Source organism: Lithobates pipiens, unplaced genomic scaffold (genome assembly GCF_037356315.1).
Source record: "Lithobates pipiens isolate NorthernLeopardFrog02 unplaced genomic scaffold, aLitPip1_a1.2 Scaffold_27, whole genome shotgun sequence".
Classification (NCBI taxonomy): Eukaryota; Metazoa; Chordata; class Amphibia; order Anura; family Ranidae; genus Lithobates; species Lithobates pipiens.
In genome coordinates this window covers 46,346,271-46,366,088 of record NW_027507788.1, presented here as the reverse complement: position 1 = coordinate 46,366,088, position 19,818 = coordinate 46,346,271, and the positions used below count along the sequence as shown (strand labels likewise).

Genomic DNA, 19,818 nt, shown 5'->3' with positions numbered 1-19,818 from the left:
AGAGAACGGGATACTCTAACTGTATGCAATGCAAGATGACAACTTAATGATCGGTGTCAGTATAGAAGGAATTGGATGGGGGGAGAAATTAAAAAATGCAGCAAATGAAGTGAACAATGAATGGTGGAATTTTATATGATTATGGAATGTAACACGCTGGCTGCTGGTGACCATAGTGTGAATATGAAATTGGTAAATGGAGTAATCGTATAAAAATACTTAAAATTATATAAATACAAAAATGTAAAAAAAAGAATATATAATAACTACTGGGAAAAAAAGTGGAAATGAATTTTACACACATTAGTTATTTTTAAAAATTATATTTTTTCAAAGCTTTTATAGTGGTAAGAATATACTATGATATGTCCATCCCACAAATTATGCCGAATAAGGTACCATAAACATGGGTGAACAATCTTGCAAAGGAGGCTAAATGTGAAATGGAATAATATATGTGACTGTACGTAAAAATATGTAGTATGAATAAAGAAAATTGGGGGATTATGGTGATAGATATAATATTAATGTTGATGAATATTTGTAATACTGCACTGGCAATAAACGCACATATGTGCGTATGTCAAGCGGTTCACGAACACTGACGTGTGCATGCCCACGTGCATCTGGTGATAAAAACTTGTTTAATGTGCAATAGGCCCATGTATCAGTCAAAGGGAATCATTAATGGTGATTATGATGAAATATGGGATAGCTAAAAGATACTAGACAATATGTGTGGGTTCATAATTATAGCAAGGTATTAATTTCTATGGTTTCATTTAGACCTCCAGTGATAAACCGTCCACAGAATAGATCCAATAATTCTCTCTTTCACAGAGTCTTTTATATCATTCAGCAGGGGGCACGGATTTTGGAATGGACTCCAATATCCAAACCCGTAGTCCTTCAGACGATTGGTCATGGAATTCTAGGAAGTGTCTCGGGACACTATGATTGTAATCTCCTTGTTCAATCAGATTTCGGTGCTCTCCAAAACGTTTACGCAAAGTTCTGATCATACAGGAGGCCACATGGGCAGGTGAAGCAGTAGATTACATATTCCGGAGAGCATGTATAGAAATCGGATATTAGGTACTGTTTGCCTTTGTGGAAGAAATCCTTTTGTCTATGTGTAGCATGAGCACATGTTAAAGGCATAAAGGTTTCTTGCACTGTTACATGCCTTTGATGTTAAAAAAAAAAAGTGAGGGATAGCAGGAGGATTTTATCTTGCTTGGTGCTATTATTGCCTTGATGTTTTTGGCGTGTCTATAAGTAATCAAAGGGCAGATGCTCACTGTAATTTTGAGATGGGGTCTTCTTTTAAGATTGGCCAATGTCTTTGGAAAATCTTTTCGGTCTTCTTGAACTTATTGTGAAACTGCGTGACAAACCGGATGGATTGGGGATTGTCTGTGGTTTTGACTTCTTTATCGACATTGACATCTCTATGGAGGTACTGCTGGAATGCTTCTTCTTTTTAATTTCTCCCCCCATCCAATTCCTTCTATACTTATTACTTACACCAATCATTAAGTTGTCATCTTGCATTGCATACAGTTAGAGTATCCTGTTCTCTATTCTTTTCCACTTCTGCTTTCCTCTATGTACTATAATGTTGACATAGTAATGAATCTTGTGATTATGGGGGTATATTTAGCCCTACCAAATATGTCATTTAGCCCTACCATCAAAGCCTGAGGAAGGGACACGCATGTCCTGAACGCGATGCTACTCTCGCTGACCCGACCCGGAAGTGACGTTCGTCCCTGTGACCAATACACGCTGCTGATTGCAGTCTCTACCACCCAGAAGGCAGTGTAAACCAGCTCTGTTACCAGACAAAGGGCAGCACCACGGAGCCACAGCAGTTACATCCTGATCGGACCTTTCTCCCTTTTAACCCGGATGTTGGAGTGGATGATAATACATGCTGTACTGTATTTCACTTTTGTGAGTGGTTTTTAACCCTATTACTTTTATTACATTTGTTTGGTTACCGCATTTAGAGGGAGCTGTTCTCATGTTCTTTATCCATTTCAGAGTTTTTGTGCATTCTCAACTCGAAACTGGCAGCCCTCCATGGACAGTTTTTCTATTGCTTTTATTAATTGACTTTTGTTCCTCACATGGACTACTATCAATAGATTATTTATATATATTTTTACACCCCCTTGTCCCCCCCTTTTCCCCCTCCCCCTTCCCTTGAGTAGATTTTCTGTTGTATTCTGAGTGCGCCATATATCTCATTGTTTTTCTGCAGATTTTTGTCTTTCAGATTTACCAAAAGCATGTAGTGCAAGGGCCTGCCTGATTGCAAACAAATTGAAACTCTTATTCCGCGTACACACGATCGGAATTTCCGACAACAAATGTTCGATGTGAGCTTGTTGTAATTACGACCGTGTGTATGCTCCATCAGACATTTTCCGCCAACAAAAATTTGAGAGCTGGATCTCAAATTTTCTGACAAAAAATCTGTTGTCGTAAATTCCGAGTGTGTGTTGACATTTCCAATGCACAAAATTAAATGCATGCTCTTAATCAATTACGAGATGGAAGCGCTTGGTCTGGTAAAACTAGCTTTCATAATGGAGACATTCGTCACGCTGCAAAGTTTTTCATCTTTTAATGCAGCAACATTTTCTTCTTCTTTATAATTCTAGTATAATGAAGTTGTTTTTGCTGCTGATATTCACACAGTTCTGACAAACTGATTTCTTTATTATTTCTCGTGATCTCCTGAATAGGCTTGTGCAATTTGTTTCGTAACATATCGAAATTCGGCCGAATTTTGCATCTTTCGGACATTCGGATGTATCCGAATGTCCGAATAAAAAAATAATGAATAACAACGAATACTAAAGAATTATAACGAATGAATTCGAATGAATTCAACATGATTCGGTAATTATTTAAAGATCTAATGAAACAAAAGGTCAGCTCAAAGTAAATCTTATAGTCCAATCAGCTAATAAATTTTGTGCCGGAGGATGAATTACTGGCAAAGTGCATTCCTGGGAACTCAGTTAGAAGGGTGTTGTATTGTATTTGAGCCGAGGAGAAGAGACGTTGACTGGTGAAGTTGGCAAAGCCTTTGTACCCCAGGGCACACATCAACTATTTGACAGGCAAAATTGGGAGCCTGAGGAGGCCATTTAATAGGGAGTGTAATCTGGTCCAGGACTCAGAGATCAGGAACAGCAGCAGAAGACATATATGTCCTGAGGCTGTGATCATACAACAGCCTGTGTCTTTTGTCAGACCAAACCGAATGTCAGAGGAGAAATCGCAATCAACCTTGCCAGCATGCATGGTGGAACGGCGCACACACGTTTGTGGCGGAATGGCGCTTATGTGCACACACGTTCAAGGCACTTGCAGAATGGCACTAGCGCACGCATAATGTGACTTCCTTGCTGCCTATAAAATCTGCCTCCTCTCTCAAACAAATCGCTGGCTTGTCTTCAGCTTCCTGTGAACGTGTTCCTGTTTCTTGTTTACTGATTGCCTGTTGTGACCCGGATTGACCCTGACCTGCCTTAATCTTCTCTTTGACCTGACCTCTGGCTTGCTTTACGGACTCTGCTTATTCCTCTGGTGTTTGGCCTTCAGCTTGTGATCCGGATTACCATCAGTCTCCTGTGCCTAGACCCTCAGCCAGTTCTTGAACTAGCCTCCAGTCCACAGTATCTTGGCTCCCAGCCTATCCACGAACTTCCGCCTGGTGCTAGATCCACTGCCTGTTCTAGACACTACTTTTCTTCAGTCTCTGTTTGGGCTCATGCTTACCTGCTCCTGCATGGCTGCCAAGCCCTATGCTGACTTTCACGCAAGCCCTGCCCTGCCTGCTGGTAGCTTGTGCCTCTTTGTGCCGTTCACCCTCTGTACCATCTCCAGGAGGGTGGAGTGCGCTTAGTCGCAAGAGTGAACCGCTCTCTGCCTCTCGGCCTTGGTGAGTACCCCCGTCTGAAAGTTCAAACCAGCCATGTCAGAGGCAGATGGAGTGTGTTCTCCTCTTGAGGTCCTGTGCCAGCAGGTTACAGGTCTCACAGGAGCTGTCCAGAAACTACAGGAAGGCTACATCCAAATTGATTGCAGCCTCCAGCAACTCTCCAGGGCATCAGTGCCAGCAGCTGCAGCACTTACACCCACCAGTGGGGCCTGCTCCTGCCACTCTCAGTCAAATCCTACCATGGTGATGTCCCTTCCTGAACCCAGGGTCCCCACATCTGACCATTTTTATGGCAACCGCAAGAAATTCAGGGCATTCAAGAATGCCTGTTCTTTGTACTTGGCTCTTCAACCTAGAACTTTTTCTTCTGAAATTGTAAAGGTTGGATTCATAATCTCCTTACTGGCCTATGAACCGCAGGCCTGGGCCCATGGCTTAATGGAGCAGAGAAGTCCTTTACTAAACTCTGTGGATACCTTTTTTGAATCCATGGTTCAATTATATAATGACCCACAGTGCACCGCCACACCCAAAGCCATTCTTCATACCTGGTCCCAAGGGAGAAGGCCGGTAGACTATACAGTTGAATTTCGCAAGTGGTCAGCTGACACTGGTTGGAACGAACCTGCTCTTAAATATCAGTACCACCAGGGTCTTTCGGATGCCCTTAAAGACAAGCTGGCTCAGGTTGAGACCCCTGCTACCTTGGAGGACTTAATTCAAACCACCACTAAGCTGGACAGATGCATGTGGGAGTGACAATCCGAATGCTTCCAGGCTTCCTGACCCAGTTGGATGCTCCCAAAGCCTTCCCCCATCCATCCATCATTTCCAACTCCTTCAGTCATCCCCTCTCAAGAAGCAGCTTGGACTAGTCCATTCTCCTCTCACCTCTGAAGAGAGGCAATCTATGCCTATACTATAGGGGAACAGGACATTACCTCCGCAACTGCCCCATGAGGCCCAGTAAGTCTTGTTCATGGTTTGTTATGAACTATCAACTCACAGGTTTTCCTAAGACCTATGTCACTCTTCGTCTCCCTACAGTTAGCGGAAAAGGAAATCTGCCGACCAACCATAATTGACTCCGGGGCCTGTAGTTGTTTTCTGGATGCTGCATTAGCTCAAAGACTACACATTCCACTCCTGCCTCAAAAACAAAGTCTTCAGATCCATTTGGCTGATGTGTCCCTTCCTTGTTCCAGACCTGTTACACAAGAAACAGGACCCATTCTTACCATCACGGACTCTGGCTACTAGGAGTTCCTATGCTTCGACATCATCTGTTCCCATATGTTTCCCATCATCTTGGGGCTCCCTTGGCTGCAGGCACATGACCCTCAAATCAATTGGAGTAAGAAAGAGATCTCCTTCTCCTCCATATATTGTTCCCAGCACTGCCTAGTTCCAGTTCCAGCCCCTTGCTTGACTGTAGCACCGGTACCTGATAACCTTCAGCACGTTCCTCCAGTTTACCTTCAGTTCAAAGACATCTTTGACAAAAAAGATCTGACTGCTTACCTTCTCACTGGTCTTATGATTGCCCCGTCAATCTGTTGCCCGGCTCTGAGATTCCTTATGGCCGCATATTTCCCCTGTCCGAAACTGAATTGAAGGCCCTCAAAGCATACATTGATGAAAACCTGGAGAGGTTTTATTTATCCATCTTCTTCACCGGCCAGAGCCGGTATCTTCTTTGTGGAAAAGAAAGATTGTTCCCTAAGGCTTTGCATCGATTACAGAGAACTTAACAAAATAACCATTAAAACCGGTATCCACTTCCACTTATCGCAGAATTATTTCAACGTTTCCGCACTGCCTGGATCAAATTAGACCTACAACCTCATCCAAATTCAGGCTGGGGATGAATGGAAGACTGCCTTCTGACCCAGGTTTGGACACTGAGTATTTAGTGATGCCATTTGGGTTATGCAATGCCCTGGCCACCTTTCAACACCTAGTCAACGTTATCTCCGAGAATATCTGGACGACTTTTTAGTGGTCTAATTGGATGACATTCTTATCTTCTCTGCCACAATCAAATTGCACCAGGTTCATGTGAAAAAAGTTCTCAGAAAACACAAGCTATACCTTAAAGCTGACAAATGTGAATTTGAAAAAACTGTTAATCAATTCTTGGGGTTCATATTTTCCACCAAAAGGGTCACAATGGACCCACAAAAAGTCAAGGCGATCCAGGAGTGGCCTGCCCTGGGGGATAAGAAAGGAGTTCTAAAATGGCCGCTTGGACCGGGAGCTCCGCCCTGCTCCGTTCGTTTTTGTGCCCCATCCAGTGGACAGCACATCAGCAGCCCTCCACCAACCCTCTACAGGCTCAGAGGAACACAGGCGGGACCCATAGAGACTGACGGAACATTCATGGTCGCCGAGAAGCCCCGATAATACAGGCTGCGGTTGCAGCCTACTGATCTAAGATGGTGGCCGTGTCTTCTCCTCACGGGACAACGGAGCAGGTAACAGGCTCAGCAGATGCTCCCACAGACCCTCCACCCCTCAGCTCACTTTGTGGGACACACATGGGTACCCACATGCAGATACCAGCCTCCTCAGAATCCACAGAATCTCTTATTGGGCATACCATAGATGACCTTTTATTGTCTCCCATGGCTGCAGACCCCAATTCCCCTAGTACTAGGGAAGCATATCGAGCTTCCATGTTCCACCAGTTCTCTCAGATGCTAGACCGGGACTTATCTTCCATAGCAGTTAAAATAACTGGGGAAATTAAAGCGAACCTTCAGAATCTGGGTTCCCACAGGGAGGTGATAGAAAGCCAAAAGGATGCTACTGTAGCCAGGGCTAACCAAAATATGGAGCGGATACAAGACATCCAAGACCAACTTGAGATTGCACTTGCTAAAATAGATGATCTTGAAAATAGATCCAGACAGTACAACTTTCAGATCAGGGGAATCCCCGAAACTATCACTGACGTACCTGCTGCAGTCGACTCCCTCAGTCAAGAGCTCATCCCGGACATACCGCAACACAGGCTGGAATTAGACCGTGCACACAGAGCCCTAGGACTGCTTAGAGCTGATGGACTGCCCAGAGACATAGTAGTGAAGCCACACTTCTATGTGGTTAAATAAAGAGGAGGTTATGCAACGAGCCCGTTCAAGACCCCAACTACAGTATTAGTCTCACCCTATCCAAATTTTTGCGGATACATATCGCCAACCACCATTCAAAAATGGAGGACTCTAAAACCCCTACTGTCGGCCTTAAACCAGAAGGAAATAAAATACTGGTGGCTGTTTCCCTTTGGCCTCAAGTTCCATTACAAGAACAAAACCTATACGTTCTCCAACTTCTAGGATGGGTAAAAAACGCTTCTCTGCCTGGGCATTATCTCACAGGTCCCTACCTCCCCCCGTCCGGATCGCTTTCTGGCACAACGAAACGCCAACACCACATGATTCTGATTGTCTTTGTGGCACAGGCAAAAATACAAAAGATCTAAGGATTTCAACCCCGTCTGATAAAGTGGTTTCCTGCAGAAGGCCTTCTGCTCTCTTCCTTTACCCACACTGGGGTCCTGACCCCATCCATGGTCGCTGATGTGGATCTTTAGGACCTTATTCTTGTACCTACCTCTGGACTTTCCTATCTTTCATGGTATAATGACTGTACCTTTATACTGTGTTCATCCATCTTCACTGCAGTCGGATAACTACCTGCCTCTTCTGCTATACCTGACGGTCGGCCGAAAATCATCATCTACAAGACTGCAACATTTGGGTGCTCACGTCACCTCATCTTTGTTTGGAACACGGATTTCAAATACCTGAATCTTCAAGGCCCTGAACCTTCCTTGACATGACAATCCTTACCTCTACCTTCATTCTGGCCTTCACCTGTGGGACTTGTCTCCGATACCCCCCTTTTTTTGTCCCCTTAACTTCCTCCCCATATGCTGGTTTACTGCCTGGGTTCCTCCATTGGAGTTATAGATAATGCATACATGTAAGATGTGCTGTCATTTTAGTTTGTTCATAACGGTTACTTTTTTTTTTCATAACTTGGGGCGCTGCGACCGGAGCAGCCCTGTGTGCCTCAACCTGACCAGGGGATATGCTTTTTCCATTTCGTCTGGCAAGGACTTCTTACTCTCTTACAGAAGTAGGAAGATTTTGTTTACTTGAGGGTGTGGAGGGATCTTGCCTTACCACCCTTGGGATTTTTTCTTTCTTATTCCATCTTCTTTTCTAATCTTTTCTTTCACCTGCCTCTCTAACATTACCCTCTTTTCTAGTGATCCTGATGGAACACCACATCCCACTGGAGTGCTCAAGGGGACCAATGCTCTTGGGGGATTCATCACCTCTGACCACCCTAAACGCTCTCTGGTAAGTGACTCAAAACACCCGGTGCACATCCTCCTCTCTCTCAATGGCTACTACTAACAGATCACCACCTTTACTGAGAGTTGTTACGCACAACAGACATGGTCTAAATTCTCCTGTTAAGTGCAGGAAAATATTTCAATATTATCACAGCCTGAAAATATATGTCGTGCTTCTCCAAGAAACACACTTTCCAAGACTGTATAACCCCAAAATGATCCACTATTTTTCCTAACTTCTTCTTGGCCAATGCTGAGGACAAACCAAAAGGGGTAGCGATATGTTTCTCACATAACTGTAAATTCTCCCTTCAGTCAGAACATAAGGATCAGGCAGGTAGATTCCTCCTCGTTAAGGGTGTTATCGATGACCAACTTTATTCTTTTATCTCGTATTATGCTCCCAATAGAAACCAGGCCATGTTTTTTCACTCCATGATGCTGACTCTGGGCCCTTTAATCGCAGGTACAGTGATTTTTGGAGGTGATTCAAATATAGCCTTTGACCCTGAACTAGATAAACGACGACCACTGGGTGCGCAAACTGTCAAACCCACTAACCAAAGTATGCACGTTGCTAGGCTGATATTCCAACATAAGTTAATTGACATATGGAGGGAACTAAATCCCTCAAAACGAGACTTTACACACTACTCCCACCCTCACCAATCTTTCGCCAGAATAGATCATATCCTAGTGTCCTCAACCACAATGGCTCTAAAATCCTTCATTAGAGACACAGTTTGGTCTGACCATTTAATGGTCTTCCTAATTTTAAATAGACAACAGGCCAGACCAATTCCAGACAATGGAAACTGAATGAATCCATTCTCAGCAACCCAATTAGAACCATTGAACTAGAACAGGCTATAACTGATTACTTTCACAACAATGACATAGATGAGGTCTCTCCCACAACCCTCTGGGCCGCACACAAAGCTACCATTAGAGGGAAATTGATTTAGCTTTCCTGCAGACTTAACCGAGCATGCAGAGAGAATATAGAGCAACTGGAAAAGGATTTCCTACAGTGATCCTAAAAACACACCCATGTCTTCCCTAGATGCAGCTAGAACTGCCTTAAACCTTGCACTCACGTCTAAAGCTGAGAAGAGTCTGAGATGGTCTGGAGCCAGGTTTTAACAAAACAGGGATAGAATGGGCTCAATGTTAGCGACTGGACTATCCCCCAAAATAGGTCTCCACGCCCCCCCCCCCCCCCCCAGCTATACGCCTCCCAGGAGGAGCATTAACACACAATCCGCACAAGATCATGGGAGCTTTCCATGATTTCTACACAAAACTATACAACAAGGGGAACAAGGTCAATCAGGCTCAGGTGGACTCATTCTTAGATTCTCTACCTATCCCCAAGCTAGTAGATCAACACTGAGATGTTTTGCAGGCTCCAATAACAGCTGAGGAGTAGATATGTGCATTAGTTTTTTCGTCCGAATGCATTTTCGTCCGAATTTCAGCTATTTTCGTTTTCGTTTTGACAAACGATAACGAAAGCACAAAATCCGAAAAACGAAAGATCCGACATAAATAAATGCTTTATTTTCGTTTTCATTGTTACAACAGTTCGATATAGAATAGGAGATTCGACATGACTCTGACAACAATCTGTGTCTAAAGAACCTGTGGTCGAATGTGCTTAACCTTACCTCTATTAGTCCAAGATTATATATTATAGAGAAAATATTCGACAGAGAAAAAAGATTTGACAGAGAGAAAAGATTCTGCAAGTTACTGTCCTAAAAAGTGTTTGGGGACCCGGGTCCTGCCCCAGGGGACATGTATCAATGCAAAAAAAAGTTTTAAAAATGCCTGTTTTTTCGGGAGCAGTGATTTTAATAATGATTAAAGTGAAACAATAAAAGTGTAATATTCCTTTAAATTTCGTAGGGGGGGGGTTGTCTATAGTATGCCTGTGAGGGGGCACATGTTTCCCGTGCTTAGAATTGTCCCTGCACAAAGTGTCATTTATGCAGGAAAAAAAGTCCTTTAAAATCACTCGCAGCTATTATGAATTGTCGGCTCCGTAATACAGAGAACACTCATTGAAAGTCATTGATAAAAAAAAATAAAAAAAAAATAAATAAAAAGCGTGGGGGTCCCCCAAATTCAATTACCAGGCCCTTCAGGTCTGGTATGGATATTAAGGGGAACCCTGCCTCAAATTTAAGAAAAAATTTGACGTGGGGTTCCCCCTAAATATCCATAACCAGACCCTTCAGGTCTGGTATGGATATTAAGGGGAACCCCGCGTCAAATTGAAAAAAAAAATTGACGTGGGGTTCCCCCTAAAAATCCATACCAGACCCTTTATCCGAGCACGCAACCTGGCAGGCCGCAGGAAAAGAGGGGGGGGGACGAGAGAGCGGCCCCCCCTCCCTCCTGAACCGTACCAGGCCACATGCCCTCAACATTGGGAGGATGCTTTGGGGGTCTGTGACCCCTCAAAGCACCTTGTCCCCATCTTGATGAGGACAAGGCCTCATCCCCACAACCCTGGCCGGTGGTTGTGGAGGTCTGCGGGCGGGGGGCTTATCAGAATCTGGAAGCCCCCTTTAACAAGGGGACCCCCAGATCCCGGCCCCCCCCCCTGTTTGAAATGGTAAGGGGGTACAAAAGTACCCCTACCATTTCACAAAGAAAGTGTAAAAAATGGTTAAATAAAACAAACACACTTTTGAAAAATTCCTTTATTAAAAATAAAAAAATAAAAAAAAGATTCCAGCGGCGGTAATCCACTCTTGCTATCCAGCGACGGACGGTCATCTCTCCAGCGATGTCTCATCTCATCCAGCGCAGCGAATACATCCTTCTTCTGTCTCCTCCACGGAGACACTGCAGGCATTCCGGCGGCTGACGTTTCTTATATACGGAGGGCGGGGCCACCCGTCACCTGACCCCGCCCCCCTCTGACGCAAGGGGAAACCCGGGGTTCCCTGTGACGTAGGGGTGACCCGCACCCCTCTGATGTAACACAGGCAGGTTTCCGTTACATCAGAGGGGGGCGGGGTCACCCATACGTCACGGGGAACCCCGGGTTTCCCCTTGCGTCAGAGGGGGGCGGGGTCAGGTGACGGGTGGCCCCGCCCTCCGTATATAAGAAACGTCAGCCGCCGGAATGCCTGCAGTGTCTCCGTGGAGGAGACAGAAGAAGGATGTATTCGCTGCGCTGGATGAGACGAGACATCGCTGGAGAGATGACCGTCCGTCGCTGGATAGCAAGAGTGGATTACCGCCGCTGGAATCTTTTTTTGATTTTTTTATTTTTAATAAAGGAATTTTTCAAAAGTGTGTTTGTTTTATTTAACCATTTTTTACACTTTCTTTGTGAAATGGTAGGGGTACTTTTGTACCCCCTTATCATTTCAAACAGGGGGGGGCCGGGATCTGGGGGTCCCCTTGTTAAAGGGGGCTTCCAGATTCTGATAAGCCCCCCGCCCGCAGACCTCCACAACCACCGGCCAGGGTTGTGGGGATGAGGCCCTTGTCCTCATCAACATGGGGACAAGGTGCTTTGAGGGGTCACGGACCCCCAAAGCATCCTCCCAATGTTGAGGGCATGTGGCCTGGTACAGGATGGAGGGGGGGGCGCTCTCTCGTCCCCCCCTCTTTTCCTGCGGCCTGCCAGGTTGCGTGCTCGGATAAAGGGTCTGGTATGGATTTTTAGGGGGAACCCCACGTCAATTTTTTTTTTAAATTTGATGCGGGGTTCCCCTTAATATCCATACCAGACCTGAAGGGTCTGGTTATGGATATTTAGGGGGAACCCCACGTCAAATTTTTTCTTAAATTTGAGGCAGGGTTCCCCTTAATATCCATACCAGACCTGAAGGGCCTGGTAATTGAATTTGGGGGACCCCCACGCTTTTTTATTTATTTATTTATTTATTTTTTTTATCAATGACTTTCAATGAGTGTTCTCTGTATTACGGAGCCGACAATTCATAATAGCTGCGAGTGATTTTAAAGGACTTTTTTTCCTGCATAAATGACACTTTGTGCAGGGACAATTCTAAGCACGGGAAACATGCGCCCCTTCACAGGCATACTATAGTCAACCCCCCCTATGAAATTTAAAGGAATATTACACTTTTATTGTTTCACTTTAATCATTAAAATCACTACTCCCGAAAAAACGGCCGTTTTTAAAACTTTTTTTTGCATTGATACATGTCCCCTGGGGCAGGACCCAAGTCCCCAAACACTTTTTAGGACAGTAACTTGCAAATTAGCCTTTAAAATTAGCACTTTAGATTTTGAACGTTGGAGTCCCATAGACTTTAATAGGGTTCTAAAGTATGCTATATAGTTAGCTCCGTCGAATCTTCTTTATACATTCGACAGACACCATAAGCCTTCCAAGACAGATTCGACTGTAATTCATGTGGATTTTTGGACGAATGCAATTTTTGAACGAAAAACGAAATAAATAAAAACGAATTTCGGGAGTAACTAAATAAATTAAGTTTTCGGACGAAAACGAAATTCCGAAACGAAATATTTTACTCTGCACATGTCTACTGAGGAGGTCACACAAGTCATTACGCATCTAAAACGGGGCTCTGCCCCAGGGCCGGATGGCTTTTTGGTCCCTTATTATAAAGCTTTTGCAACTGCCCTTTTCCCTTACCTAGCTCGATTCTTTAACTCCCTCAAACAAGGAACCCCTTTAGAAAGCTCTCTTAATTCAGCATATATCACCGTACTCCCGAAACCTGGGAAAGACTCTAGTGAAGTCAGCAATTATCTCTCTATCTCTTTGATAAACAATGGCCTGAAAATCCTGACCAAAATACTTGCTAATCGGATTTCTTCCTTCATTAGTTTATATATACATAAGGACCAAGTCGGGTTTATTCCAAGGAGACAGGGGCCAGACCAGACCAGAAGGGCTATAGACATTATTTCAATACTACGATCAGGTTGGGACGGAGGGGACCACAAGAAGGTTTCCTTCTGTCTCTCAATCTACAAAAGGCCTTCGATTTGATCTCCTGGCCCTACCTATTCTCCATCCTGAAGAAATAGGGGGTGGGTCCGACATTCACTAATACTATCAAGACTCTCTACTCATCCCCTACAGCCAGGATATGATTTCAAGGCCTCTATTCGGAACCTTTTACAATTTCAAAAGGCACTAGACAGGGTTGCCCCTTGTCCCCACTGATTTTTGCTATGGCAATTGAAACGCTGGCATTAGCTCTAAGGACCAACCCAGATATTCACAGTGTTTTCTGTGGCTCCCAGACACAGAAGTGCACCCTCTTTGCTGACGATCTCCTCCTATTCATCACTTCCCTACTTATTTCCTTACCAAATATCTGTCACATACTTACTAAATTTGGACGCATATCGGGTCTTAAAGTCAACATGACCAAATCTCAAGTCCTTAACATCACTGTCCCGGATTCTTTAGTTTCTCGCTTGAAAGATCACTTTGAATTTAAATGGAGCGACTCCATGATACCCTACCTGGGAATTTCCCTTACTAAAACAGTGGACCAACTATATTCTGCTAATTACCCTCCATTGTTCAAGAAATTGGAATCTGATCTCAGCCGCTGGCCTATGCTTAACCTCTCTTGGCTAGGACGTATTCATTCCGTCAAAATGACTTTGCTTCCACGTATCCTTTATCTGTTTCGTTCACTCCCCATACCCATCAACAAGGACCACTTGAGACGATTTCAAGCAAAATGTATTTCCTTTGTATGGGGTTCGAAAGATCATCAATGCGACAAAGGGGCCCTCTTCTGAACCCATAAAAAGGGAGGACTTGGTTTAGCCAACTTCTTTTAATACTACCAGGCAGCTCAATTAGCACAAATCTCCATAATATACTAGAGAGCAATCAAACCAGACTGGCTCCACTTAGAACGTCAGGCAGTACCTCAATTCACTCTTGACTACCTTATGTGGTGTCCTCCTAAAAACAGCCCGGCAATTATGGCCCCAACTTTGTCTCACTCGTACGCCTTATGGGACAGCCTAAAAAGTCACACAGAATTGATATCTAGAATCCGTCCCCTTGCCCTATTATTCCATAATCCCCAATTCATTCCGGGAATGAACATTAAAGATTTCCATTGGTGGTTGAACAAAGGGTTGTACACCATTGGACACTTCCTCAATCACTCTGGCCCTATCAACCTTAACTACTGTACTAGCAAACTGGATATGCCGATCTCTGAGAGATTTAGATTCCTACAAATCTCCAACTTTCTCCAAACATTGTGGAAGTCTACACCTTCACCTCCCTCTATAACTCCTTACGAACAATGGTGCACTCAGACCATGGAGCAGAGAGGAGGAATATCGGTGACCTATGAGTCACTTGCCAGGTGCCACTCTAAACCTAGGTACATGACACAATGGGAGAAGGACCTCTCACGTGAGTGGGATATTAAAGACTGGTATGCCGGGACCTTTAGGGTCTACCGTGAAATACTGAATATCTCACTGGTTGAAGCAGGCCTTAAAGTACTAACTCGATGGTACTTGGTTCCTGAGAGATTCTCCAAATTCTGTCCTACAGCCTCTCCACTTTGCTTTTGAAACTGTTCACATATGGGCTCCATGATCCACATTTGGTGGGAATGTCCCAAAATAAGAGGCTTTTGGAATAAAACATTTGCCTTGATACGCAAAATTACAGGTATTTCATTCACAAAAGAGCCACATGTAGCCTTATTGAATTTACCTATTGAAAAGGCATCTAAGAATAAAGGGCGAGTTAATACATTTCATCTTTCTTGGGGCTAAATTGACTATCGCCAGGGCTTGGAAGCGACCCTTTGTCTCTGTTGCTATGATGAAACAAAAGATTTCCTGGATCATGGCCCAGGAGAAAATGGTCAGCATGCTGCAGGATACAGTTGGGAAGTTTGAAGCCACTTGGGAACCATGGGCTGACTATATCCATACACCTTTAAGTCTCCCATAGGGTGTTCCAGCCCCATTCAGGGGTTCTGTCGGGATACAATAGACCTTCTACCCCCTCTCACTCCCCCCTCTTCTTCTTTATCTATTTCTTTCCTATCTATCTTTCTTTAACCTACGCGGATGTTTCTCTACAATCAACTGCCCGTATTGATTACAATCCTGTTGTACATTGGATTATATTTCTCATTGAGAATTTAAATACATTGATGCCTGCTATTGCTAGGTGGAGTGGGGATGGGCCCTGGATCTTGGACACAGCTTGATCCCAAAGGGGGTGGCTGGGAATGGGGGATATATCTCAATCCTATTGCTCCCCAAATTTTTCAATGTCAGATACCATATGTGATCCAAACCTTGCTTTCATATTGTTGTTTATTTCTCCGTGTCTTAACCTGTAACACATTTAAGAGGATATTTCTTGTGTATACACGTTTGTTTTCTATGCAACAAAAAATTCAAATAAAAACGATTGAAAGTAAGAAAGGAGTTCAGCAATTCATCGGTTTTGCTAAGTTTTACCAAAGATTTATCATTTTCTTCTCCTCCATTGTCTCACCCATCACCCAACTAACCCGTCAACACAACCATTTCCAGTGGTTCCAAGAGGAGCAGGAAGCCTTTGTCAAATTGAAGTCCCCATTTATCTCTGCACCAATCTTGCAGCATCCGGATCTAGCTCTGCCATTCCTATTGGAGGTTGATGAATCAGAAACAGCTACTAGAGCCATCCTCTCCCAAAGACGAGGTCCCAAGGCCCTCCTTCATCCCGTAGCCTTTGCATCCCAGAAACTAAGTCCCCCAGAGAGGAACTAGGATGTAGGAGACTGGGAGTTATTTGCCTTTAAGTTCACTCTGTAAGAGTGGAGATATCTGCTGGAGGGTGCATCCCATTCTATCATCATTTTCACTGACCACAAGAATCTGGAGTATCTCAAGACAGCTAAGCGCTTAAGATCCAGACACATGGGCACTTTTTTTTCCAGATTTAATTTCCACATTTCATACATTTCCAAAAATGGGAAAGCGGACGCACTCTCCCGGATGTTCCCTGAATCTCCTCAGTCGATAGAACCTAGTACCATTCTATCCTCGCAAAAAACGTAGACAGATCTGATAACCTCCAATTGGCATCCAGTCACTGTACCGACGCAGAGGTTCTCTCCTTGAAGAAACACAATGATCTGTTCTGGGCCCAGAACAAAATTTTGGTCCACTGGAAGTAAGACCCCTAACTTTGAAAATGTTTCATAACCACAAATTGGCAGGTCATTTCGGAATGCAAAAGTCTTCTGAATTGATCTCCCATTCTTTTTGGTGGCCTGGTTGGAGATGGGACTGTATTTTCACCAAGCATTTCACCAAGCCCCCGCCTAGCACGAACTCTATGATGAGTACATACCCGCAAAATGGCTATAAAACGGTCGGATGGTCAGAACGAACTAACAGAATGCACTGAAAATCAGAAAGGCCTGAGAAGAGGGACCTGAAAATCAGAAACAAGCGAACAAGAACACACTGAAAAACAGATACGAACTATAAAAGAACGCACTGAAAAAACAGATACGAACTGACTACACGTGCTGAAAAACGGATACGAACCCACAAATACAAACTGAAGAGCGGTAGTGATCTGATAAACACAAGGTTGAAAATCACAAATCGTCTCTCACCAAACTTCTAGTAACACGAGATTAGCAGTATGAGCCCAAAGGGTGGCGTACTGGCTATTGAGCTTCCTTTTTTTTTAGTCCCATTGTATGTGTTGTACGCCAGTGTGCTTTCTTGCTGATCAGAATTTCCGAAAACATTTGTGACCGTGTGTATGCAAGACAAGTTTCAGCCAACATCCATCGTAAATAAATCCAGGCGTTTTCAGTTTTGGCTATTTTGAAAATAAATAAATAAATATATATATATATATATATATATATATATATATATATATATATATATATATATATATATATAATATCTTTTCATGTGACAAGAAATGCTACAATGTAAAGTAGTGAGTGTACAGCTTGTATAACCCACAAAATAACTCAACACACAGCCATTAATGTCTAAACCGCTGGAAACAAAAGTGAGTAGTGGAAAATGTCCAAATTGGGCCCAAAGTGTCAATATTTTGTGTGGCCACCATTATTTTCCAGCACTGCCTTAACCCTTTTTGGCATGGAGTTCACCAGAGATTCACAGGTTGCCACTGGAGTCTGCTTCCCCTTCTCCATGACGAGGTGGATATAATAAAATATTTACAGAAATGTGAGGGGTGTACTCACTTTTGTGAGATACTGTGTGTGTGTATATATATATATATATATATATATATATATATATATATATATATATAGATATATTTTTTTTAAATACTTCTAAATGCAAAAGCGACAAAAATCGGTCAAGTTAAATCATTCAGGAGAGGTTGTAAAAACATCCCGTGTGCATGAAGCCTTTAGGTTTGCCTTTTAGGTTTGATATTATATGGTTTTGGTAAATCTGAAGACAAAAAATCTACAGAAAATCTAATAGTGTGTATGGGGTCTAAAGCATGGCATGCATACATAGTTAGGAAACATTGCCACAACAGATACTTTTTTCATACAGTGCAATTATATTAATACTGAGTCAAATGTATCCACTTTTGTTACAGAACAGGGATTCTGGGGACTGTATAATTCCAACCCTAGAGATATGAATAATATTTTGAACAATCAGTACAATCTTTCATTGTTTAACATCTCAGGTAAGAATATGTTTTTAACATTACTCTTATTCTGTGTGACAAATATAAATTGTGGATTGCTGGTTACTGTTGTGGTTGCTGGATACCTTAGTTAAAGTGTTTGTAACCCTAAAAAAAAAAAAAAAAAAAAAAAATGAGTCATCCTGTTCCCCTATAGCAGAATAAGCAGCACAGTGCTTGTCCTGTCTAATCTGCTTCTTTCTAAACTGTAAATAATCTGGCTGATCCTGCCAGATACCTGAAAAAAAGATATTTAGACCCCTTTCACACCGAGACACCACAATTTTTTAGTGCCGCCTGCTAGCGGCCAAGACAGGGTTAAAACCACCACAAAGCACTGCTGCAGCAGTGCTTTGCCGGCTGTATGATTTCAATGGGCAGGAGCAGTGAAGGAGTGGTGTATACAGCGCTCCTTCACTGCTCCAAAGATGCTGCTAGCAGGACTTTTTTTACCGCCCTGCTAGTGCACCGCTCCAGTGTTAAAGCCCTGCGGTTTTTCACACTGGAGACACAGCAGCGGCTGTTTCAGGGTGCTTTGCAGGCGCTATTTTTAGCACAATAGCACCTGCAAAGCGACCAAGTGTGAAAGGGGTATAAGAGGCATAGATTTAAAGACTTATACTATTAGTTATCGCAGAATAAAGGAGAGGGGCTGCCAGTGAAAGGGTTTTGTAAGGTAACAACCACTTTAAAGTGGTGTTCCACCCAAAAATGGAACTTCTGCTTTAAGTGAAGGTGACCCCCTGAAGTGCCACATTTGGTATGTAATTTCTTTTGCGGGGGGCAGACACCCTCTTTTTAGAGGGATCCAGCTCCCACTTCCTCTCGGGGGACAGCGGAGCCTGAAGCAAGTTCACCTTGCGAGGCTTTGTACGCCCGCATCGCTGGACCGTGTCCGATTAATAAGGCTGCTTTCTCTTTACAGTCGATATAGCGCTAAAAATAGTGCCTGCATAGCGCCTGTAAAGAGCCTCTCCTCTCACTCCAGTGTGAAAGCCTAAGTGCTCCTATCACAATTTGGATTGGAATCCTATCCTAATTTAGATTGGAATCCTGTCACAATTTGGATTGGAATTTGGTGATTTGGGGGGCTACCCCAAAGCACCCTCCATGTGTTGAGGGCATGTGGCCTGGTACAGTTCAGGAGGGGGGTTGCTCTCTCATCCCCCCTCTTTTCCTGCAGCCTGCCAGGTTGCGTGCTTGGATAAGGGTCTATTGTGGATTTTTAGGGGGACCCCCACGCAATTTTTTTCAAAACTTTAGGCGTGGGGTTCCCCTTAAAATTCATACCAGACCTGAAGGGCCTGGTATGGATTTTGAGGGGGACACCCACGCCATTTTTTTAAATTTTGGCGCGGGGTTCCCCTTAACCCATACCAGACCCGAAGGGCCTCATATAGAATTTGGGGGGATCCCCAGGCAATTTTTTTTTTTTTGGTTCAGGGTTCCCCTGAATATTCATACCAGACCCAAAGGGCCTGGTAATGGACTGTGGGGGAATCCCATGCCGTTTTTCAATGACTTTTATCTGTTTTCCCGAGACCCGACAATTCATTATAGCCACCAGTACTTTTAAATTACTTTTTTCCTTTAGAAATGTCATTTTGTGTAGGGACTGTTCTAAACACGGGAAAAATGCGCCACTTTACAGGCATACTATAGACACCCCCCAGGTTTGAAATTAAAAGTAATATTTCACTTTCATTGTTTCACTTTAAGCATTATTAAAATCACTGCCCCCGAAAAAAACTTCCATTTTTAAAACTTTTTTTTTGCATTGATACATGT

At 43.5% G+C, this 19,818-nt stretch overlaps 1 protein-coding gene across 1 annotated transcript in view; it reads left to right on the top strand.

Annotated features, from left to right (window-relative positions):
* The window catches only part of LOC143932952 (uncharacterized), a 156,608-nt gene that overhangs the window by 27,411 nt on the left and 109,379 nt on the right, over positions 1–19,818 (top strand). The window contains exons 5-8 of the mRNA XM_077455884.1: positions 6,593–6,869; positions 8,235–8,328; positions 8,640–8,790; positions 17,938–18,030. Of these exons, the coding sequence (XP_077312010.1) occupies positions 6,593–6,869; positions 8,235–8,328; positions 8,640–8,790; positions 17,938–18,030 (615 nt within the window). The remainder of the gene's footprint in view (positions 1–6,592; positions 6,870–8,234; positions 8,329–8,639; positions 8,791–17,937; positions 18,031–19,818) is intronic.